A 24,162-nucleotide genomic window follows, 5' to 3' on the forward strand; every position below is an offset into this window, starting at 1 on the left:
CTCTCTCCCTTCCCTCCCCCCAGCAGTGTCCCCAGTCCCGCAGGTGACGCCGCACTGAACGAACATTTCGCTGCCACCCCAAGGTCAACGAGGCAGCGTCTGCCCCGGCTGTGGCTGCTGAGCTGCTGGCCTGCTTGGTGCCGAGGAGACAACGGTGTGCAGGGCTTCATCTCCTGCTGCTGCACAAAGCTCTCCCCTGCTACCTCTGGGGAGAGGATGCTCTGAGCTCAGGGGACGTGCCCCCAGTGAGTAACGTGCCCGTGCTGTTGCCCTGCCCAGCAGCACTCAGCCCAGCACCTCGCAGAGCTGTGGGCAGAGCTGGAAGAGCTGGGTGCCACCAGCCCGTGACTTGGTGGGCCACCAGGACACACCAGTAAACACATCTTACTGCCGGTACAGGAAGAAACACTAAAATGTAGCAGCACCATTGCTGGCTGCTGTTAAAACCCTCCCTCCCACCTTGCTTTTGACAGCATATTGACTAGAAACCAAGATCCCATTTCTGCTTAGCCTTAAGGGCAGCTGTTTACAGAGTAGCAGTGTTACATAGGTTTACTGTGTCGTATGTCTGTGTAACACTGGATTTGGATCTTGTATTTAGCTGCCAGAAGTGACTGTGATGAAGTGGGAGAGATAAACTGATAGATTGTGTGCCAGAAAGATGTTGGGAATCAATCAGATAAACAGGGCAGAGAAATAGCTTGCTGTTTTCTAGTGATAATAAACCAGAGGCCTCTGTTCCTGGAATTCTTAAATGTAATTTCTGTAGTAATAATCTCCAAAAATAGGCAAATAGAGGGGGAAAAAAGTAGTGGCAGGATTTTAATTGTGCTTGAATTGTTCTTTTTTTTTAATACAATGTGTGCCTTGAAGGCAGGGGAAGATGTGGACAGGAATAAACATTTACTCTGTTGCTTGATTGTCTTCCATTTAAAAACAAAAAAGGTCATAAAACGATCACAGTTTGCCTTTAAATGGCATTTTTTTTGGCCTTTCCCCCTCAGTCCAGCAGCGTACAGCAGCCAGAGCAGTGTGCGAGCTCCTCTGGCTGTGCAGTGCCTGGGGCAGCCCTGGGACCAGCTGTGCCCACCCAGCGGTGCCCTGGAGGCCACCTGAAGGCTGCCCCAAGGTGAGCTCTGCTCAGAAATGCTGCTCTCACTGAGCGTGTGTCTCCTCCACATCCCCTGCTGCTCGCTTCTTCCTTGTTCTCTTGCCTTCGGCCACGTGAAGGCAACAGCCTGGAGCCAGCTGCTCCCCCAGCCTCACGTCGCTGTGCCCTGGTTGCACACCAGCTCTCCTCCTTGAGCAAAAATACAGGGTAGAAGAAAAGCTTTGTTCATCCTTTCTTGGCCAACACGTTTGTAGAGTTGACTGGACTCCCTCGTTTCCAGGTCTGAGCCGAGGCAGTAACTTCGCTTGTCAGGGCATCCAGAAAGAAGTCTGTGTCCCTCAGTTTTGGAGGGTTTGTTGCTGTTCCCTGCAGTAACGTGTGATACCCACGGCACAGCGTGTTCAGTCTCCAGGGAGTGGTGATAAACACCCAGCCCTGGTCAAGTAGCCAGACAGGCTGTTCACGAGGGTCTTCGGCTGCAGGAAGCACAAAGAACAAAACCTAACCCTCAGGACATGAAAAGAAATAGAAAAACCTGCTTGAGCATTCCTGCTCTGGTTGTAAAAATCATATTTCTGTGCTGTTCCTCGTAGTCAGCATTACTGCCTAGCACTGCTTGGCGTCTGTTTTGGGGAGGCTCGTGGGGCAGAGCTCTTCCTGCAGATCCGCCAGTGCCACACTTGTCGTCAGAAGAGTCGGGTACACAGCAGCCCGTGGAAGTATTCCCGTCCTTTGCCCTTGCTCGATGACCTTTAGGACATCAGTGTGCTTTGCAACATGGGGCTTCTTGTGCTTAGCCATCTTGCTCCTAAATTGTGCCCCTCTGGCTTGGCAGAACCTTTTAGATTCTCTTCAGATGAGTGATATGATGCTAAACGCCACCTAAATAAACCATAATGTGGTGATAGGAGGACTCTCCTAGTCCTAGATCCATCTGAAATGAGCTTTATACAGAAACTCTTCTGTTTTCCTCCAGCGTTATGCTCCGGTTGCGTGCAGTGCAGGGACTGTTTTGGACGATAACTGCTTTAGCCCTTGGAAAACTCTTTTGTGGAGAGGGAATGTTGAAAGGCTTTAGTTCTTGGCATGCCATCTTCTAGACAGTTTCAAGAAATGAGGCAAGCAGATTCTCTTGGGAACTTGGCACCTAATTTCTTCAGTTTTCCGAGAAACATGTGAACCTGTTTGCATTAACTTGTCTTTATTGTGCTTTTAAATGGAGTTTTTGTCTTTCTCGTAGCTTCTTCGAGAACTTATAGAGCGTAAAACCAGTTCACTGGACCCCAACGATCAAGTAGCGATGGGCAGGTGAGTGAGCAGCCGTCTGCAGCATCCCTGGCTTCTCCCCAGCACTGCAGCACAGCCCAGGAGAGCAGAACTACTTGTGAGCTTCCAGTCCTGCCCGCTGTAGAGGGCAAAATTGTGAATGACTCTGGAGAAAGCTCCTGGGTTTAGTACAGTGCATTGCCCCTAAAGATACTTTGCACCATAAAAGGCTGGTAGCAGACCTTGGATACCTCTGTCACAGTGGTTCGTACATATATAGCACAGAGCATGCGTAGAGGAGTGTCTTGTCCTGTCCTTCCTGACAAGAGGGAACTAGATGAAGCAACGGTCCTCTGCTGAAGTTGGGCATTCTGCTGTAAGAAAAGACACCGTATGATTAGAACAGTGTCAGGGAATGTTGCCTGCATGCCAGAAGTAAAATATAATTCCATGCAAGGAAGTTTGTATTCTTCGGCTTAATTCTATGCTTAGAAAACAGGGAACATTTCAGATAGTGCTTAGTAAACAGTCTACGTTTAAATAGCCCTGGGCTAACACTGAAAGTAATGTAAAAGCACAGGAAGGTTGGAGATGCTGGAATAGGGCTCTCCGCTGAGAAAGGAGTTAAGGGGGTGTGAGTATGGGGAGGGGAAGAAAATTCATTAGGAAATTTTGTGTAAGTAAAATAACTTTTGTCCTCGTAAAATACTATCCAAATTTTAGTGCAACATATCAAATATATTTTGTGTATGTCTGGAATATTATGGAAAGCTATTCACTATAATTTAACATGATATAGACAAAATTACATTTAAGTGGTGATTACATTGTACATTTATCTGACTTTACAATAAAATAGATTACAGTAATTAAGATTATATTAAGATTGCAGTAATTGGATTTTGCTAGATTTTTTTCCCTGATGTCAAGTTTTCATTGTATAAATTAGGTAAGATGATGCTCATTTTCGTAAAAAAATATTTATAACTTGTAGAAGTTTTTCCCTGCTGAAAACTTCTTGGATTTGATGAGATTCTGTTTGAGGACTTGAGCCTTCCCTTCTAAATCCTGCTGGGGATCAGACAGCGCGTTCTGGAAGTGGGGTTTGCCTTTCTTCTGTAGTTCTGCTTAGTCATAGGTGGAGCGTTATAGAGGACTTCTTGCTAGATTTGCCAGGTTTAATATGCAGAGATGGTGGGGAGAAGGCTTGTAATTTTTTATATGCTTTGCAGAACTGAGGGAAGAAATAAATTCAGAGCATCTACTGCACTGTAGCACTTCTGTTCATGAAGGTAGCATAGCCTGGCTCACTTAAAGAATCAGTTCAGAGTGTGTCAGACCGTCTGTACTGTTCTGGGCTTTCTGTGTGCAAAATAGAAATCTTTCTAACAATCAATGCCGAAACCAAAAAGTACCTTTAAAGGTGATTTTCACAGATTTTAACATTTATATTTGGTAAAGATTTTCTTTTAAATCCTAAAGATTCTTAAAAAAAAAATCAGTAATCAAGAAAGAATAAAAAATGGAGCCAGCCTTGTGGTCTCCATGGATTTCCCTGCAGATGAAGAATTCTCACCAAACAGTGCTCATCTCACTGGGATCATCAGGTCTGGCCTATGAATCCTTTTGTAGCTGGCACGAGGAGAAATGCTTCTTGTTTAAAAGCTGTGTTCTTGGAGTGAAGCGGTAGCACAGGCATTTGAAGTTTCATATTTCTTTTCCTGAGGTTCTGATCTCCTTCACTTCTGTATATGCAGTAGGCAAAAGGGCTGGAACGGGGTTCAGACCCCTTATTTGCCTCGTGGTTCTAAAAATGCTGTAACTGTCATTTTGCATCCCTCAGGCAATGGCTGGCCATCCAGAAGTTACGAAGCAAAATAAAGAAGAAAGTGGACAGAAAAGCCAGTAAAGGAAGGAAAATCCGGTGGGTGACAGCTTCTGCAAGCAACCAAAAGTTGTGTTTTTGCCAGATCAAATGGGACTGCCTTGGTTTGGCTCCAGGGTGCATTGGCAGGCTTATTTGTCCCCTTCAGGGCAAGCGGCCTCGCTCTGGGGCATCCACTGTGGAATCTTAAAGTTCCTGGAGCCTAGAATAAGGGGACGCTTGGGTGCAACCTCTGAGCACTGCCCAGATCAGTCTTAGCAAGAGCGTTCCGTGGTCTCAGCGGGCACTGGAGACTGGTGTGCAAATGCCCCTGAGTGATTTGGGGTCATGATTTCTGGTGAAAGCCAGTAAGCACCAACTGGGCAATACACGTGTGGCTGACTGAAGTACAGAGGGCAGCTTCAGGGGAAGATTTGTAGAAATGCCCAAGTGAGGCACATGCCTATTTCCCACGGATTGTCATTTGCAATTTGGTGTCTAATCTCTGTTTTTAAGACACATCAGAGCTTTCTTTAGCATCACAGCATTTCACATTCTGATTCCTGGGCTACTAATTTGGGTTGATCTCTCCAACTGTCTTTCCAGTGGAAGAACTGTCCACGCTGTAAGGTGCAAAAGGAAGCAGTCTGGAGAAGATAGTTGTGGGTTTTTTTCCCCCTTTGCAGAGCAGATCTTTTAGCCTCCCTGAGTTTAGCATGACTGCATGATTTGTAGTGGGGGAGGTGTTTGTGGCAGGGAGGCATGCTGAAAAGCTGCACCGCTTCCTGAAAAAATCCGCAACATTAACCATCCTTTTGTGAGTAAACTATAAATCGTGAGTTTAGATGGCATCTGATAGAAAGTCAGTGGAGTCAGTCTGGGTCAGGCCTGGCATAGCAATTTTTAAGATAGATGTCATAAGATAATTTATTAAAAGAGGGAAGAGCTACTTTGTTGGCCTGAAAAGCCTATAATTATTGACTATCAATATTCTTTTCTGTCAGCATCACACATAATTGGATATATTCATGATTCAGTCAAAACTACTGACAACATCACACAACTGAGTCAGACTCATAAACCTCTAGGAATAATGGGGAAGTCTCTCATTGTGTGCAATCTGTGCGCTTCAGCATTCCTGAGAGATCAGCTATCTTGCCAAGTCAATTGCCTCTTAGATCTTAGGTGCCCTTTTTTTTCTTCGCTAAATAAAAGTTGCACTGACCCCTCAGGAAAAAATATCAATAAAAGAAAAAAATGTGCCATTGTGTGGTTTTAGGATTAACATGCAGTTAAGCTCCGGGATCTTTTCAGAATCGTCCAAAAGAGCCCAAACTGGTGTTTTTAAATAGTTGGTTCTTCTACTGAAAGATCGTGTGTCGCCCCGAGCAGCTTGCCTGTCCCCTGTTCTTTTTTTCCCCTAAAATTAGCAGTGCTTAGGTTTGTTTTCGTGGAGAACTTTGACATCCAGGAGAGCAAAGTATCAAATGCTAAATTTTACCTGTCTCAATAATTCATTCTTCTTAGCAATCCTTTAGCACACCTTCAGTAGTACAGCATATTTGGGTGAAACGTGCTAGTTCCTTACGGGGTCTGAGGGATCTCCAAGTGCTTTCAAAAGCAGTCGACCTTGTGCTTGACATGAGGCCCTGTTCCCTGCACAGATGGAGAAGCTGAGGCATGAAGAGGAGCAGTGAGCCCTTCCAAAAACTGCAGAGTTGAGCTTAAGAAACCAGGTGCCCAGGCCTCTGCCAGCCCTTGCTAGGACAGGCCTTGTCTTGAGGCGGGTGTGGAGGAGCGATGTGTGCGCTCCTGCTGTTCTCGTCAGTGCTGCCTGTGCTGCAACAGGGGGCAGCTTTCTGTGAACGAAGTTAAATACTCGATATCTGCTAGACTGGGATTTTGAAGGTCCTGATTTTAAAAGCACGACGGTAATTAGTTCTGGACAAACAACTTGCATCAGAGGATTTATCAGAATTGCCAAGTCCCCTTACTACTTAGCAGTCCATCTCCGTGTAAGCTTTGATCTGTACGAATCCATCAGTTTTTAATGCAAGTGAACTATTCCATAGCTCAGCCTGTTGACCTGCTGCTTGGTGCCGTGCTAGCCACGCGGTGCCGTGTCTGTTCCCTGATTTGATCATTACAGCGTTAGACCAGGGCAGTTCCTTCCATTACGAGTGACAAAGACTTGATTGTGTAGAGAAGCCCTTGTGTAAGGGTGAGTGTGTGCTGCGCCTGAAGAGCCATTCTGAAATATTCTTGTGAGCTAAAAATCCCCTCAAGGGAATGTTCCTGCATAAGCAAACAAAAGGGAGTGCAGAGGTGACAGAGAGAAAAGGTGATTCTGGGCAAATGCTTGTGAATCCTTTTGCCTGCTATTTGTCAAGCTCTAAAAATAGCAGCAACTTGGATAAAACATTTCAGACTTGGGTGGGCAGCATGGTAGTGCACATCAAAGCTACTGGTTTGGAATCTCCTGCCCTTACACACTCGCGTTTAAAGGCACCTTCACATTCACAGTTTTTCAGTACGCTGTGAAATTGTGTATGTCAGATCCTGGGCTGTAAGTCATGAAAAGCCACTGCAAGTTCCGAGCTCAGGGTGGAAGGCAGGAGGGCAACCCCATATCTGTAGGTGCATCACAGCGTGCAGAAATATTTTGGTGGATCAGAAGCGGGGACAGATACAGCACTTTATTACCTTGGACATGCCTCTTCTCTGTGCAGGTCTTTTTCCCATCTTCTCTGCCTCGTTTTACATGCTGTAGTTCTAAGTTATTTGGGATGGCACTTTCCAGCTATGGGTATGGCTAGCAGAGTGGGATTTTGAGATCCTTTAGGGCCCTAGGTACCAGAGAGCAAGGAAAAAGTGATAGCAGATGGATGCTTGAGAAGGTCTGATGCTCTGACACTGCTGCTGCCTGCAGTGCACTCTTTGGGCACAAATTCCAGAAGGTGATTGAGATGCCAGCTGAAAGGCAGGCTGAAAACAAGAGTTAGTTCCTGTTTCTCTGACTTTTCAGGGTTGTCAGTTTGGGAATCTGATTAGGTACTGCACACAATTAAGGGAAGCTACATGTTCTCTTTCTAGCTGTGTTAAAAAAAGGATTTGCTTGTTAGTCAGCTATTCAGTTCATTGTATCATCTGATTATTCTTCTCTCCATGTTATAAGAAAGGAGGAGGAGGAAAGGGAAGGGAATTTCATGCTATGACTAGTAACTCATCAGGTATCAGCCACCAGGAAAGCCAGCACTTTCCCTTTCAGGGACTGGTGTATTTCTATTCAAGCAGCAACATTTTCCTTTCATTAATAGTTACTAATGTGCTGCCTCTCATTTCCTGCACTATCCAGGTATCATGTCCACAGCAAGCTGGTGAGCTTCATGGCACCTATTGACCACTGCACAATGAATGATGATGCCAGGTGAGTAATAGATTAATTATGTTTCTCAAATGGCTTCATGACAGCGTGATATTGACCTGTTCTTCAGCCTGTCGCCCTCTCCATTTCTTCTTATCAGTTAACCATTTGTCACTGGCATCATAGCCTGGATGTCTTGGTCACATCTGTCCAGGCAGTCTGGCTGAGCTTTCACTCTGTAATTACTGTGACACCAAACAAGAAATTTTCATAAATCTCGGTACCTGCGATTTTACTTCTGCTTTAAAATTGCTCTGATTTTGAAATCTTCTAGTTTTATAGTTATTCTAGAAATAGTGAGCCAAGTTACCTAGTATCTCCAGGTGTAATCAAAACTTACAAAGAATTTGTCTTTCAGCAGAAATGACAACTGATTTAAACTCTGCTCAGCATGCATTTTCTTGCTTCAGGTAACAACTGGAATAGTTCAGTCAAGATTCAGCCACGACCTAAATGCTGCTTGTGTGTATTTCTATTTAAAGACTGACAGATTTTATTAGAAGACTATAATGTTTTAACTTGCTAATTATAAAAGAAGATACAAGTTAATTTTTGTACACAGTTGCTAGGCAGCTGTTCTACAGCTGTATTTCTTACGTAGTACATTTTTTAACTAAGTCTGGAAATGCTGGGCTTTTTGTGGGAAGGAGGTGGTATAATTTTTCCAATGAATGGATGTAGAAGGCTTGAGAAACATCTTTCCCCTGGGTTGTGGAACATGTTTGTGCTTTGTGAGAGAGAGATGTCATTTGTCTGTTTGGGAAATGGAAACCAAATACCTGCTGTTCTCAGACTGCTGCCTTTTGGGATATTGCACAGACTTCTGGATGAAAGCTCTTCAGAAAGCTGGCACTAAGACATTTTGCGTGCATAATAAGACTCGGGCTGTTTCATCATGCATCTTTCTCATGTTTTTTTCTTTTTTTCCCTTTTTTTTTTTTTCAAATGAGAAAACTGCTCTGAGTACTGAATATTGTCTAGATCCTCTCACCACAACAATAAATGTGTTGGATAGGCAAAGTGGGAGCTACTCCTCCAGCCATGTCAGGAGATCAGATCTTCCACCCCCTGGGTAGGAAGAGAGGGGCAGAAGTGACTTTGACCTTTTGAGGTTAGATGCGAACACTTTTGCCTATTTGGCAAATAATCAAGTGCATTTTTGTTTCTGCTGTGCAGGGCCTGAGCTAGCTGCTCTTTGTGCGTCCCAGCTGGCAAGGAACCTGTACCTGTATGGAACCAGGCTCTGTGTTTTGGGTAGTGCCAAATAAAACACGGGGTGGGGTGGACACGCACTCCTAACAGAGCTGTACCATCCTGTAGGCGTTGTTCTGGATGTGCTGCTCGTTCCCCACAGCTTTTTGTCTGAGGGTAATTAGCAAGTGGCACGTGTGTGTGCAGGAAGAACCCTTTCATACCATATCCATTAGTAGTGCGCATGCCTCTGGTATTTCTCTGTCCTGTCCAGTTGACTGATTATTTTTTATACTTTGAGGAGATCAAATAAGGTTAGAGTGGCCAGTTTTTGCATATAATACATATTGCAGTGTCCTACAGGCTAGGCAGGCATACAGCCCCCTGCTCTATCCCCAGAATAAGGGAAACTCAGCTTGCAAGGTCTGTGTGAGAGGGAGGTGAAAAATAATAATGAGACCCTAATAATCCACGGGTTATCATGCTTGCTGGCCCCAGAGGTGACATTGCCTCCTCCTTCACAGTCCACTGCACTCACTTGCGTTCCAAAAGTTGCACAGAAAATGCCTTCTGGAAGCCAAAATTTTCCAGCAAGTCAGCGCAAGCATGAAGTGCATCAAAGCAGCTGGGACAGCCGAGTCATTTTGCCAATAGCCTGCTTGGGCCTCAGCTACCCTTCATCTGGCTGCCGCCGTCATAACCCTCGCTCCCCTCCCTTCTCAGCAGGCACCTTGAGTCCACCACAAGCTGCAAGGAGCCCGGCTGACCCTCCGAAGCTGTTAGAGCTAATAGGATGCTCTCGGTGTTACGCTGCGTCTGCATAGCTATCATCGTGGTAGGGACATAGCGTTTGACATTTGGTTTACTGAAAATGTCTCCTGGGGGCGTTCTCCACTCCGAGTGGGTTATTACACCGCTTGCATGCATTACAGATTCTTCGGTGGCAGCAGCGTGGCAGCAGCTGCTGCTGCTTATTGTCTGACTGCGGGAACTTGCTCCTTACATGAGGTTTATTAGTGGCGTTGGAGGCCCGCCATGCTTCCAGTTAATGGCATTTCGGTCGCTTAGCTCTCGACGTTGGCTCAGCCATCCAGCGTGGAGCTGTCGGCTGATGCGTTCACACACCAGCGAGCGTGCCTGAGGCTTGCATCGCGCGGGCAGCTGCGTCCCGCTCTGCCCAGATGAGGCTTGCGAGCAAACCCTGCGGATGGATGGGGCGCTGCGGGGCTCAGGCTGGGCAGGCTCAGGTCCGAGTTCAGCAGATGGCTTCGTGGATGACCTTGAGCAGTCCGTGTGCTTCCCTGGCTGATTCCCCTTCTCTGCGGTGGAAAGAATCGGGCAGGCTTTGAGGTCTGCTCTTGAGGAGGTGTAAAAAGCAGTGGGTTAGTAATAGCATTGTTATTTCCTTTTTTAACAAGCAGAGCAAAGCTTTTGTTTCAGATGAGACACACACAAATAGCAGCCTCACTTTTCCTCAGCGTTCACCAAAATCACTGCTAGTTACCTGCAACACAACGAATATGCATTGCAGACTGTTGCAGGCCTTCTTACAGTTTTTCTTAAGCAGTTTCTCCACAGCTAAATTTCATTTAGCTGGCAGGTGGGCCTATTATTTCCTGTCCCGTTCACTAGGAACAGATTCTTGCTTCCTCTTTGCAGCAGGCCTTCTTCGTTGGGACAGCAGAGGTGGGCATTCCTGCTTTCTGCTCTGCGAACCTGGGAGTTATTTAGCCCAGCTTCCTTCCTTTCCTCCCTGGTCTCACACCTTTTGTGTTTGCATCCAACCATAAAACACACCGAAAGTATCGGAGTGGCCGGTGTCTGAAAATCAGAACTCTCCCAGTGCTCTGGTTCAGCTCTCCCAAGATGAAGACATCTGCTGCTGTCTGTGACTTTTTTATTTATTTTTTAAACCGTGGCCACCCCCTAGGGATCATTTCACATCCCTGCTTAAAATGTCCCTGCGCTTGCCACGGGCTGTCATACCTCTCCAGCAGCACACAGCCATCCTGGACAAGACGAGAAGAATTCCACGCCTGCGTTAAACTGCGGGTGAATTAAAAACAAGAGACCAAGCCTGTACGCATGAGAGGGAAGCAGTAGTGATAACAGCTTTCCTTTGTGACAGAAGAAGGTAATTTTATTGTTTGCAAGTGTGAATTACTATATTGAAAATGCAAGTATACACTTCACAGTGATGTGATCATGCTCCGAGCCATTTTTTTCCTGCTCAGGCACTTAAAAGGCATGACCCCAAAGTAAATACACATCTGAACAACAGGGTGCTCGGTATTGTAGTGCGAGACATTTTAAAGTGTCAGTGAGCTGTATATAACAAAGGGTTGTGGAGACAGAGCTGCCTGAATATTCCTCCTTAAGTTCTGCCGGTGACCACGGTGTCAGCTAGCTGCGTGGAAAATGCCAGGAAATAAATATGGATGGGCAGATGTGGGTGGGCAGAGGCTGGAGGCTGGCTGGTGGGGAAGTTCTGGCTTTCCTGTGCCTGTGCCAAGACCTCACTCCCCGGGATGAGCTGGGCAAGCCCTTCAGCAGGAGCAGACGGAGTTCTCTGTGACTGTTCCCTGGCTTTGTTTGTTCTAAGTGCTTTGAAGGCACGTCGCACTGTAACGCCCAGTCACTTCTGGTATATTTTAATAGCCAATGCAACCTAGGAATAAATCCAGAGCCTGATTCTTCTGTACGTTTAAGCCATCTTAAATGCTCTGGCTGTGCAAAGAGCCCCTAAAACAGTGCCAGGGGCTGCTGGCACTCACTCGAAGGCTCCTGTGATTTGGTAGCGTGGCTGTGGGATGCCCAGGACTTGTGGGGATCCAGCACGTCAAGTTTATCACCTGCCACTGCTGCTGGCTGCAGAAATAAAGAGCAAATGCATGTGAGGAGAAGGAGTCTGAGCTCTGCGTGGGGAAAGGGATGGACGGTCCCTCCAGAATTGTTTTACGGCCAGAATTTGAGAGAAGAAACACGCAAATACAATACTGCCTTTGTCAACATCACTGCCACGTTCTTTCTTATTCTTGCTGCTAGTTGGAGTAATAGCATTCGTGCAGGCAATTAATCTTCCACTTGCCAGTTTTTCCTGCACCCTACGCATGGGCATGGCTGTTTAACCTTGTGCTCACATATATTATGCTGTAATGTGTGGGACACGGGTGGCCTCGAGCCCTCCTCTGTTTTAACCCCTCTTTGGTAGTATTTTAAAACATACACTGGAAAGTGATTTTTATGGTTGTCTTGGGGTATATGTTTATAGACTTAAATACATTTATAGGACTCTTGGGCCAAGGTTTTTCTAATCGGTCCAAGGTCATCGCTATGTAAATGGGCCGGCCCTGTGACAAGGAAGCTGAAGGCGAGAGCTTGATGTGAGTGTGCTGAGGTGTTCAGAGGGGAGTAGCAGACTCAGGCAGGAATTTCCCAGGATTAGATCAGGATTGATCTGTCTCAAGCTGTGATTTGCCTGGGCTTGAGGGTGGCATCATGGGGGTGCCACTTCTTGGACGTCCCTTGCAGGATGCTTTGCCCATCCTCATTGCAGTGATCCCACTGCTCCAGGGTCTAGCACAGCATAAACTTTAATGAATCATCCTTTGGTACCAGCGTGTTCAACAGAGCTGGGAAGATGCCTGCCTTCTCTGTTCCATACTTTGGGAAATGAGGCACAAGAAAATGACCAGCTGAGCCTGGAGGTTCCCACTAAAGGTGCTCCTGCCCATAAACACGTGCGTGTATTTTCACTGTGTGCAGAGGTGCCGTATCTGCAGGAGTGGGGCCTGTAAACCACCTAGTCATGGCAAGGTCAGGTAAAGTCTGTGTTCCTGGGGAGATGTCTGTGCAGATTTTGGTTTTGTTATATATCTCGCTGTCAGCTTTGACATACAGCTCTTCGCACTGTACATGTGTGTGGCACAGAGACTAAACACAGAGACTTCAGAAAAGGTCTGGTATCAAGTTCCTGCCAAGTTTGAGGAACATCACTGTGTCACCTCTGGAGGACAGGTAACTGGCAGGAGAGATGTTCTTTAAGGAGCAGATGTTTGGCCCAAGCACCTTTATCTCCCACGACGACTGAGGTTATTCTGACAGGTAAAACAAGATTGTGCAAATATGCACCAGTGATCTAATCAGCTGGAACAACAGCAATATTTTAACTGGCGCTACCTTTTAACAGCATCATTAAGGGCTCTCATTACTCTTTTATTAGAGTCTCAGTCTATTTCTTATCAGATTACAGAATGAACATAACTCATGGCACTGATTTGATCTCTTGTTAAAGAGGATTACAGCTTTGCATTAACTGGGATTGACACGGTTTATAATTTGCTGTTGATACACATGCTGGCGGTGTCGCATGTGTGACCCCCTCCCCACAGCACCGCCGAGGAGAAGGACGCCCATACATCATCATTAAAGATGGCACCCGGAGCAGGGACGGGAGGCAGGAGAAGGCTTCTCTGCAGTAAAGTCAGGCAGGACAAAAGAGACGTGCTCCAGTGCAGGCTGAAATTCAGGGCAGGGGTTTTTACCTGCCTGAAGGTGGGGGATAACGCGTCAGCTTGTTCCCAAATGACCGGGAAGAAGCTGGCGATGACGGGACTGTGCCAAACCACGCAGTCTGAGGCACGGGGCCTTGTTTTGGGCAGACAACCTGCCTGCCTGTGCTGGGAGTTAACCTGGTCGACACATCCCTGGTTTTTAGGAGCCACGGGCTGAGGGGCTGCCTGCGTTGGCCCCACCTCGTGCTTGGCAGCGGAGCCCCCAGCCCACTCCTTACAGCCCGGCTCTGGTTGCACAGCACACCAGTGCCTGCTGGGGTGCTGGGTTAAGACACAGCTTATCCAGCAGGGTTTGGATTAGAGCATTTCCCTCGGATTCAGCCCGGACGCTGTGTTTTCCCCATCAGCAGCCTGACTCCTGCACTTCGTGCGGTTGCTCTGTCGCTGTGGGTCTTGCAGCAAGCGGAGGGGGGTGCGTGGTAGGAAATCCTGGTATTAAAAGATTAATTTACTTATATGACATAAGAGTTTAATATAAAAACTTTAAAAAAATGAAAAAGTTGGTGAGATAGCAGCCTTTCACTTAGCTCACTTTGTACTTTGGGTATTAAAGCACCATGAGACTGGATTAGGGGAGGAATCTGGGCTCCGGGATTGTCAATCCAGTCCTGATCACCACCGTGCCACCAGTCCCTCACAGAAAGCAAAGCTCTTCTTCCTGCTTCTGTGCCATGCGGCACAAACGTCAGGTGCCTGGCAGTGTGAGAAAAACCCTTCTGGGTTTTTATAGACACGGCCTGGACAAAAGTTTGTCCGGCTTTGTGTTGGCTTTGCTTTGTGAAACAAATTGGGTAGCTCTCACACCCGGGGCAGTCTCTTGAGCATGCAGTGCTGACGTTTCAGAGATACCTGGAGTTTTGGGATGGGGCTGGGAGGGCTGCGTGGCTTTGGGAGGAGCCCCCTGCTCTGGCAGAGCCCCTCCAGGGTCCCCCAGCGAAGAGATGTGCACCCTGGGGAGGAGACGTGTCCCACAGCGTGGCCCACACCGCCTTGTGACATCAAGCATCGAGCCTGGGTGCTCAGCTGAGCTGAGCTGGGATCCGAAAAGCACGCAGCACGCAGCACGAGCTGTCCTGTGACATGAAACCCACCCGGTGTGGCCCCTGGGCCCGAGGCACTGTGACTTCGGTGTCCTTCTGCCCTTTGTGTTTCGCTCTGTTTGGTGGGGTTTTACCCCCAGCCTTTGCCTCACCCTCAGCACTTGACCCCCGTTGATGCTTTAAGGCGTCCACGTGGCTTCAGATTGAGGTTGTGCAGGGGTCGGTGTGTGAGCAGGGAGCTTTGTGTGTCCTTAGCTGGCAGCAGCGAGGTGCAATACGTGACCCCGGCTAGTGCCAATGGGCTGAAATCATCGTGTCCCGGCGCTGGGTGTTTGACATCCCTGGTAAGAAGACAGACGCCTCCGCTATGGAAATTTCCTTTTTAAAGGGAAAAAAAATAACCTGTTAAGAGCTGCACGATGATTTGTCGTCCTTCCTTTGTGAGACAATTTGTCTTCTCCTGCATCAAATCTGTTATAAAACAGTCAAGCTGTGAAAGAGGGAAATCATCCTAGGAATATGGGATGTTAAGGTACACAAAGAATGGGCCCCTCCGTGCGGGTGCCTGCACGGGGCGCTGCACAGGCAGCATGACAGCGGCTGCTCCGCTCAAATACCCGTCTTCAAACAGAGCCCGAGAAGGCAACATTTTATGAATTTCAGGGGGAAATTAAAGCTGCTAGAGAGCACGCCAGCGGAGCATGCTGGAGGTTTGTGAAGCTCCCTGTGTTTTAGCTCCTTCTCCAGCCGCTTCTGCGTCTTTGATCTCGGTGCTGGAACAGCTCCTGGGAAAACGTGGGCGCTGGTGGGGCCAAAAAGGGTGCGAGAGGTCCCTCTGCTGATTCTGTCACCTGTAAGGCTGGAGAAGAGGCAGGGGGCTGTGCTGGCGTAAGGACAAAACGTTGGGGACCGGTGATGGAGAGGGCAGGTTTGAACCCCGGGTCTGCAGGGAGGCAGCCCGCTCCCCACCCCATCGCCACCTCCATCCTCACACAACGTGCAGAGTCCCTTTGTTTAGGGCAGGAACCGGCGTCCTGAAATACTTATAAATCTTGCGCCTGGTCTCCTGAGACGAGCCAGAGGTCACACGTCGCCTCTCATAATTTAAAGCCGTGGGGCTTAAAAGCATTCGCACGGACTCGAAGGACCCAATCCTGACCCGCCGGAGCGAGAGGGAATTGCGGCAGAACCTTTCTGAATCTCCTTCAAGCGCCGGGCACGGTGATGAGAGCCGTCTGGCCGCGGGATTTATGGCCGGAGTCGTGCGCGCCGCGCTCGGCACCGCGGCGGGGAAGCGAGGGAGAGGAGAGACTGCCATCTCGTGGGGCTGCCGGCCCCAAGAGCTGCCCCCCCTGCCCCACAGCACCCCTCGCTGCTGGTGCCATGGGGTTTTAATGCTGCTTGCCTGCTCGCCACTGCTTGTTCTGCTCCCCATCACCAGCCGTGGCGTGGGTTTGTCCCTGCGGAAATCCCGGGGTGCGAAATGCACCTGGGGGGTGCGAGTGCAGAGCAAATCCCCCCCAACCCCACACGCTGGTGTCGGGTAATGCGTTGGAGTAGGAACAGAGAACTGAAGGACGCCAGCTTGTTTTATCTCCCCAGGTACCTGCTCTGCTCGCTAGGCACCTCGTAATCTGAATTTCACACTGCTGGACAAAAGATCTCTTAGGATGCAGGCAGAAAGTTTCCCAAGAAAGCGGCGAGCCATCTGCTCCGCAGCCAGCCTGTTTTCATCAGGAGCTGCGTGGTTTTCATCTGCTTTTCTTCATGGGTGTTCGTGCTGCATCTTCCACCGGTTTTTGTGAATTAGAAATGCATTGTTCCCAGCGGAGGATGTCACCAGGAATGGGGTAGTTGTAGTTATTTCAGTACTGCTTGGGGCATAGTCTAAATTATCTTCTTTTTTTTTTTTTTCTTTTTTTTTTTCTGTCCTGGAAGAAGAGAGGAAAGAAAAGGTACATGGGAAAAGGCACGGAGATTTGTTGGAGGGTATTTTTATAACGGCAGAGCAGCAGTGACTCACGCAGTATTGCTGTATTAATAGCACTCTGAAAAAAAAAACAACACCAGAAACTGAATATTCCCCCTTAATTTTGCTATTCTATGAATCTACAGGACTGTGTTTTTTTTAAAAAAGAAATAACAGGAATGTAATTATACCAAACAGCACCGTGTTTGCTGCTCTCTCCCGTGTGAGGGTGTGTGTTCACTTTCCCCTTTGTATGTTTGGTGGCCTAGTGCAAAGGAGTTTCCTGGGGACCTGCTAACAGTTTCTGCGATCGATATTTTAATGATTTATATATTTATAAAATGTGCTTTTGCTCTTAATATTCACTCAGGGCAGTCCTGCCCTCTGTGTGTGTTTACCTGCTCTCCGTCGCAAGGCTTTTGCCTACAAAACCCCGGCCGTAAGTAGGTCTGTGGGATTTGGAGGGTGATGAAGTCCGCTGCTGAATTAGCACCGTGAAGGAGTTGGGCTTTTATTTAGTTATGGAAACAGCACCGCTGGTGGGAGCAAGGCACAAGGTGGGGAGCCTCACCATCGGCCCTGCTGCCCTGGCACCCTGCTGTCTGCAGTGTCTGCACGTGCTGGGGGCTGCCCGCAGCCAGGGGGGTTGCAGAGACCCCCCGAGAGCTGTAAAAGTGTTAAATCATGAACAGGAAGGTGGTCGGGCTCCTAGCTTGGGGCTAGCGGGGGAAATGCCCTCGCTGGGTCCATGCCACGTGGCTGGGGGCGGTGAGCAGCACGGAGCATCCCGTCCTGGCTGCTCCACGAGGCCAAGCTGCAGCCAAGAGCCGGGGTCCTGACTGCGTGGGGGCACCAGGGGCAGAGGGGAAGCCCCCTCACACCCCCTTTTGTCTCAGCCCTGCTGCCACATGGAAAGAAAGTGCAAACCCGGAGCGGTGGGTGCCCGGCGTCGAGCTCTGCTGGCCGCTGCCTTGGGAGCGAGCTCGGGAGAAATGCATAAATAATAAGCCAAGGTACTTACACACACATGTTTTATGGCAAATGGCTGTGTGGTTCGTGATCATTTTTTCCAGAAACAGGTTTTATGATAATATAGTAAAAATATTAAATTAGAAAATGCCTCACTAAGGGTGATAAAACCTTACTACAGTGGAAATAGGTAATTATCCCCTCTACAGCCTAAATGACAGTTTAAAAGAAATAAAAATGTTAGTGCTCATTACTTGCTTTTGTAGGTTGCAATAAAGGGTAAGTTAAATTTTAATTCAAGGAAGACCCCGGTATCGACCTGCCTCCTGCACGCTCCCTACCTGAGGTGGAAGTGCTGTTAATTACTCCGCACAGGTTACTCCTCGGCACACCGTTCGTACCCCTGCCCCTCGGTGCTAAAGTCACCTTTCCTCCCTCTGAAGGCAGCTGCTGGTGGTGGGCTGGGTTGTTTCAACTCAGTGGCTCAAGTCTGATGCTTGATACATGTGGGTGGAGGAGAGAAATTTTATGTTTTTAACCAAAATCCAAGTTCATTATGCATAGCCTTAAGGGGGCTGAAAGTATTAAAATCCACACTTACCCTGGTGAATTGAAACAGAGACAAGGTTAAACCTGGAGGATTGATGAGTTTTACTCTCTGCATGGTTAAATCCTGCTGAGGGGAGATGCTGTGGAAGAAAGGGAGCTGAGACGATGAAAGGAGGGGGGAAAAAAATAAGGTTGGGCTATTATTATTATTATTATTTTTTAGCAGGGTGAGACGTTTGTTTTGTGTCAGGGTGGAGGAGTGATGGTTTCCCATCACTGCCAGGGTGTCTGTGCTGTTCTCCAGGCAGTCCCACCTCAATTCAGGCTTCAGGAGATGCTGCTGGGGCCGTGCCCTGAGGCTCTGCGGGGCGCTGGGCTGGGCTCTGCCAGGTTTGGTTCCTCCCTGAGCTCCTGCAGCCATCAAAAGCCAAAAACGTGGACAGGAACCTCGGGAGCCTGCTTCTCCACCGGGGGGGGAAGGCAAAGGCAGGCTGCAAAGAACAAATGCCACCTCTGGCTTTCTCAGGCTCGCTGGGAAAAGGCAGCAGCTCCTCTGCTGCTGTCTCGGGCTGGCTGCTGGAAGGGCTCCTCGTTTTTGGGCAGGCTTTGGGCAGGAGAGCGAAGGGGCTGAAGCCAGTCGTGAGGCTGTCAGCCTACCGGGGGCCTGGGGTGGGGAGCCAGCTGGAGGGGTGCCTTTGGTATTGAGATTTGTCTCACTTAAGCTGTTTTCCTCCGTGCAATTAACTCAACTTCATTATTAAAATGAGCTGTAGGCCAGGGAGAGGGGAGAAGGACTGAGCCGGTGATGTTTGCCCAGAGGTCCCCAGGCTGCTCAGCCTCCTCTGACACGAGCATCCCCTGCGTGTTCGTGGCTTTGCCCACCTGCAGTGCTCTGCCAGCCGCCGGTTCCAGCAGTTCCCTCGCTGCTCCCGACACGGGAACCCTGCTGCGGCCGGGAGCTGCCCAGGGACTGCACCGAGATTGCAGCACAAGTGGGAACGTTGGCTCGGGGTAATGATGGGGTCTGAGGCAGCAAAGCAGGGCGGGAGGGCTGTGATTGTCGGAGGACCAAATGGCATCGCTCTGCGTTTTCCTTCCAATCACTTGACGGAGCCTTAAAGCCACAACATCTTTTTTTTATCAGGAGCGCCGCTTGCTTGCTGGTTGCCATCTGATTTCTCAGTTGAAACAGCAAAAGCGAGTCACGTTTATCAGTTAATAGTCAGGAAAGATGGAAAATGTTGGAGGCTTGGGGAAGGCGTTCCTCTCCCTCCTCCCTTTCCTGCCTGGTGCGGGCAGCGCTTTCTGCAGGCGGGGGGCAGCTGGAAGGTGTTTGCTCCCTGCCCGTGTGTCCCCTTCCTGCTGGCTTGTGGGCGTCCCAGGAGAGCTTGGAGCAGAGGACGCAGAGCCCAGGACATCTTGGAGCTGAAGCCTCCACGGGACCACACAGCAGCACGGGGCTGTCACACCTGAGCACGGTTTCTGGCAGCTCCAGGGGGGGGGACATCGTTTGTCCCCAAGCCTTCGATGTGGGGCACTCGGTGCAATTCCGCTGCCACTTACAACGCCTGACCCCTACCACCTTCCTCTCCTGAGCTCAGAGCAGCTTTTCAAACATCAGCTCTGTTTTCTAGAAGGGGTTTGCTTTTGCTTTCGAGTTGAACTTGCCAAAATGGCCTGCACACCCTCGATTTAGCACAGAAACTCCAGTTACAGCTCCCTGCTCGGGGCTGAGCTCCGCACACAGAGCACGGAGCCACCCGTATCGGTAGGTGAGGAGCCCTCATCCCTCACCACATCCCTCACCACATCCCTCACCACATCCCTCACCACATCATTGTCTGGGGGTAGAGCCGCTGATTGGTTAATTAGGTTCGAAATGAAAATTAATTTAAGAGACGTGGCCCGGTGAATTAGGGTGGTTTTGCTGCTGGCCCCGGCACTTTGCTCCATGCCCCCGGGATCAGTGGCTGGCCTCTCACTGCCACGGAGGAGCTCCGTCCTTCACAGGGCGCTCTCTGCAGTGGAAGTGTCCGCAAGAAGCAGGCACTTTGCAAACCAGTTGCCACCTCTCCTTGATTTCTGAAGGAGCCAGGCAGCAAAACAGCTCCCAGCTCGAGGCCAGCGAGCCCTGTTGTGATCTGAATTGAGGAGGCAGCCAAAACCACGGCATCTCTGGCAGGGCTGAGGTTCGTCCTTCGAGGCCACGCCGCAATCCTTGCTGAGCAGAGGAGACGTCGCCCTGCTCTGCCTGTCCCGGGGGAGTGCTGGCAGCTCGGCCTCCTCTTGCAGCAGCTTTCCTGGGTGCTGGCCCTGACAGACCACGGAGCTGGGGCCCGCAGCGAGCGGATGGCTGGGCTTGTGGCCGCAATAACCCCGTGGTCGTCGCAGAGCTCAGGAGGGAAGAAATCCCCCCCGCAGCACTGCATGGCATCGCACAACGGGGCTGTGCCTGCAGACAGAGCCGCCGGAGGAAATGGTGCTCTCCTGGGGTCTGCCTTGATTTCCTGAAATGTGCGAGTTATAAAAACGCTCTCTCCTTTTCCCAGCTCTCTTCTCAGGTTACTTTGGTTTAAAATTAAAAATAAATAAATAACCCCAGCCCACTTTATTTTTTTTTTTATTATTTTTTTTAACTTGCTCCTGTTATCACAATTGCTGCATATGTGATATTAATTGGACTCTTGTTGCTGGGTCATTTTCATTGTTTTTCAAGTACCGTCAAGTCCAAGAAAATGTATGAAAACTAAATTATAGTCCCGCGAAGACTGTCTGATTGAATCCTCCTTGTGGCTCTGCGGTCTCATACATCCTATTAAAATATTCAATCTTGTTTTCTTACTTGAAGAGCCTGTCTGTAAAGGGCAAACTTATAGAAGCCCTCATTCTCCAGAGATACGGTATCCAGCCACACTGAAATATTTACATATTTCTGTACCGCGTGTGATTGGGCTCAGGCAAGTTCTTCCCTTTGCTTGCATGTATTAATAACGATTGTTGAATGCATTTTTAATTATACGAGGCCTTTTCGTTTTAAGGAGCAGGTGGGTTTGGTGGCAGCCTCTTGCTTCCAGTTTGACCTTGGGAAGTAATTTTTCCCCCTCCTCCTCCCTCCTTTCCCCAGGACGGAGCTCTATCGGTCGCTGTTTGGAAAAATCACGCGTCCTGAAGAACCCGAGCAGAATTAGCAGAATTAGCACCCGGCCTTCGCATCAGGACCAAGCACACCTCCAGGCTCCGCACCCCCTGCCCCAAGAGCACCCGGAGCGGGGTGTCTCCAGCTGCTGGTTTGTTCCTAAAAACCTCACCGAGGGAACACCAAACACAGTCACTGCCGAAACACACCGGTTCAGAAAGAAGAGTGTGGGGCAGACGTTTGGCTTGGCTAAATGCCTCCCCCCCACCTTTAAAAGGAACTCTGCCTCCTCCCAAAGACGATCGGTTTTCGACTATTCCTTTTAAATTCCTGACCTTGATTTTGCAATCTGCTCGGCACAGGCAGCTTGTTCTGCCGGGGGGAGGGACACACTGCTCAGCCCAGCAGGGCTCGCCAGCCCCTCCTGCAATCAGGTCACCCACGTTCGTATTAAATCCGCCGAGATTTTATTTTGGGGATTGGTGGGTTTTTTTATTGAAGCGTTCAGTTCTGTTCGTTGGCTGCCTATCTGCAATGTGTGACTTTATTTTCACCGAGTCAAGAGGATTTAAATGTCATTTACATAATTAACGTGGCCTTAAAACAGAGAAAAGGTGCTCTCCTTGCAGACAGCCAGCGCTCCCCGTCCACACGCCGATTCCTGACCGAACGTGCTGCAGACGTGGACATGGGCTGACTCAGAGTGCAGCATGGGGACACATCTGGGGATGTTTCTGCCATTAGAACATATTGGTGGATTTTTCAGTCCATCATTGATCCTGTACGCTTAATTATTTCTGCTGATCATGACTCTGAGCCCTCTTGTCCTCACCATCGCCGTGACACACTTTTGAAAGATGCCAGCACAAATGTAAAGCTGGCCAGAGGAGCTCGCTCACGTGGGGCTTTTTGTGGGGTTTTTATATCCAAAGGTCAGAAGCTGGAAATTAATCCCCGTAAGGGGAATTTATTAGCCTGCTGTGATCAATCTGCAATGGAGGTTATCTTGCGTAAATAATCTGTGCATATCTCTGTATAATGAGCTGGCCACTGCTGGTGACCACATGAACTCTACTGTCTTTGTTTGGTGTTTTCTGTGCTCTAATTAAAACGCTTTGTAAACTGATTGTCCACGTCTGATCCGTGCAGAAAAGGCACCGGCAGCTGCGGGTCCTCTTGGGCCCAGCAGCAGGGCGTTATTTACCCAGAGGCGTTGGTGTCACTGCCTCTCCCCAGGGCCCGGTGGTGACACAGGAAAGCCGCACGGCCTCGTGTCTGTGGGCATGTCACTGTGGTGCTGAGCTGCTGCCCTGGCTAAATTAATTTTTAAATTAAAATTTAACACCCCCATGGTGTCGGCCGGCCAGGAGAGCTCCCTCTGCTCCCAGCACCTGCCTTTGCTTGAACCCAGGCCTGTGGCAATGTGCCTGTAGCCCTTTTTTTTTTCCCCATTGAAACACTTTCTCGGTAGCTGCATTGTTGCTCTTCATTGCGTCCCTAGAGCTGTCTGCACACCTGAAATTAATTAATCACTTTTACACTTCTTCATTACAGATTTAAGTCTGCTTTCTATTCACCTGTTTCCCGTCAACAGCTGCCTGACCCCTTACGTGCTGGACGGAGCAGCGCCTGCCGCACCGGGGGAGAACCAACACCTGCAGGGACGTGGCTCGAGCAGTGCTCGCCGTGGGACTGTTTAAAAGCAGGAGCAAGGTGCACGTCTGTACGGCTGCAGTTTGGCTAAATGCCACCACCCTGCACGAAAAGTAGCCCGTGACCAACCCCACGCGGGGTGCTGCGAGAGGCGAGTGACCAGGAACAAAAACATTTCCTTTGGGAGGGGGGCGTTAAGCTGAGGGTTTTGTGACCTTTTCAAAAAAGCGCCATGCCGGAGTTAAACCCAACTCCCCTCCTCTAAAAGGAGGCTCCGAGGGCGCTGTGTGGCCTCGTGCCTGTGCCCCCCAGCTCCAGGAAGCCCCCGGGGCTTTACGCTGCTTTTCCCTTCCCCGCTGCCGGTCCTGGGCCCGGATCAATGGGGGCTGAGGAGGCGGCGGAGGCCGGGCTCCCCGCCCGGTAAATGTACCATTTTTCTTGGATTTAGAAAATAAGTGCAAGGTGAGTATTGACTTGGTGTGGCAAACATATGTATCACGGGTGGATAAATCTTTATGTTCACTTGCAGCGAGGCAGTCGCTGCAGCTCTCAGGGAAGCGCATTGATTTCTCCAGCCCCCATCTCCATCTCGCAGCTCCCTGCTCAAAATGTGCCAGGCAGCAGCTCACTGGGTGCCACCACTTGCTCCTTTCTGCTGCCCTTCGTATTTCGGGATGCCCCTGATGGCCTCACCTCCAGCAAAGAGCCCCACAGCAGCACAACTCCCCGTAGTTACTGCCGTGAGAGCCACCCAAAGGTGCAGGGAGCGGCGGATTTGGCTCAGCCTGTGCTGAGCAGTCCCACGCTCGTTAGTGAGCAAGGTCGTTTAGTTTCACACGAAGCCCATCATGGGGTTGGAGCTCCCAGCTGTTACCGTCCTCGGGGTGCGACCACCCCAAGGCCATTCCTGGAAGCATCCCCCCATCAATTCCCTGGCAGAAGGTGGAAAGCAACCGGGCTGCGTGCGCCGCTTTCCCTTCCCAGCCTGGCACAACCCGCACACGGCTCCGTCTCCCCACCCGTTAACGGTACCTGCACTTATTTTCCGAGCAGCAGCAAAGCTGTGTGGTCGTCTAACATCATTAAAATCTCATGGTTTAATAACCGCAATTCTGAAAGGCATCAAGGGGAGTAAATTGGCTGCTTCCAAAGTTTGTGTCGGTGGAATGGTTTCATGCTGCTTGCACTGTCAGAGCAAGCATTAAGGATGGTTAACAGAAAGCGCCGTGCCCCTACCCTACTTTGGGGTTTGCTGTGCTGGCAACTTGTCTGGCCTCTATTTGTGGCTTAGGCTTGGGGCGCTGACTGCACATTCTGCAGGCTGTAACGCCTTTCCAGTTTGACTTCTGTGTCCTTTAACGTTGTAGCACCAGGGCACTTCATTTTTTTTTTTTTATTATTTTTTATTTTTGGAGA

The 24,162-nt window shown here is 49.4% G+C and overlaps 1 protein-coding gene across 1 annotated transcript in view; it reads left to right on the forward strand.

The window, feature by feature from the left end:
- The window catches only part of AATF (apoptosis antagonizing transcription factor), a 48,804-nt gene extending 26,585 nt beyond the window's left edge, over positions 1-22,219 (forward strand). The window contains exons 9-12 of the mRNA XM_032201178.1: positions 2,352-2,419; positions 4,221-4,301; positions 7,597-7,668; positions 21,082-22,219. Of these exons, the coding sequence (XP_032057069.1) occupies positions 2,352-2,419; positions 4,221-4,301; positions 7,597-7,668; positions 21,082-21,145 (285 nt within the window). The 3' untranslated portion in view covers positions 21,146-22,219. The remainder of the gene's footprint in view (positions 1-2,351; positions 2,420-4,220; positions 4,302-7,596; positions 7,669-21,081) is intronic.
- The last annotated feature ends 1,943 nt before the right edge of the window (positions 22,220-24,162 follow it).

The sequence above is a fragment of the Aythya fuligula genome, chromosome 20, assembly GCF_009819795.1.
Source record: "Aythya fuligula isolate bAytFul2 chromosome 20, bAytFul2.pri, whole genome shotgun sequence".
Taxonomy (NCBI): domain Eukaryota; kingdom Metazoa; phylum Chordata; class Aves; order Anseriformes; family Anatidae; genus Aythya; species Aythya fuligula.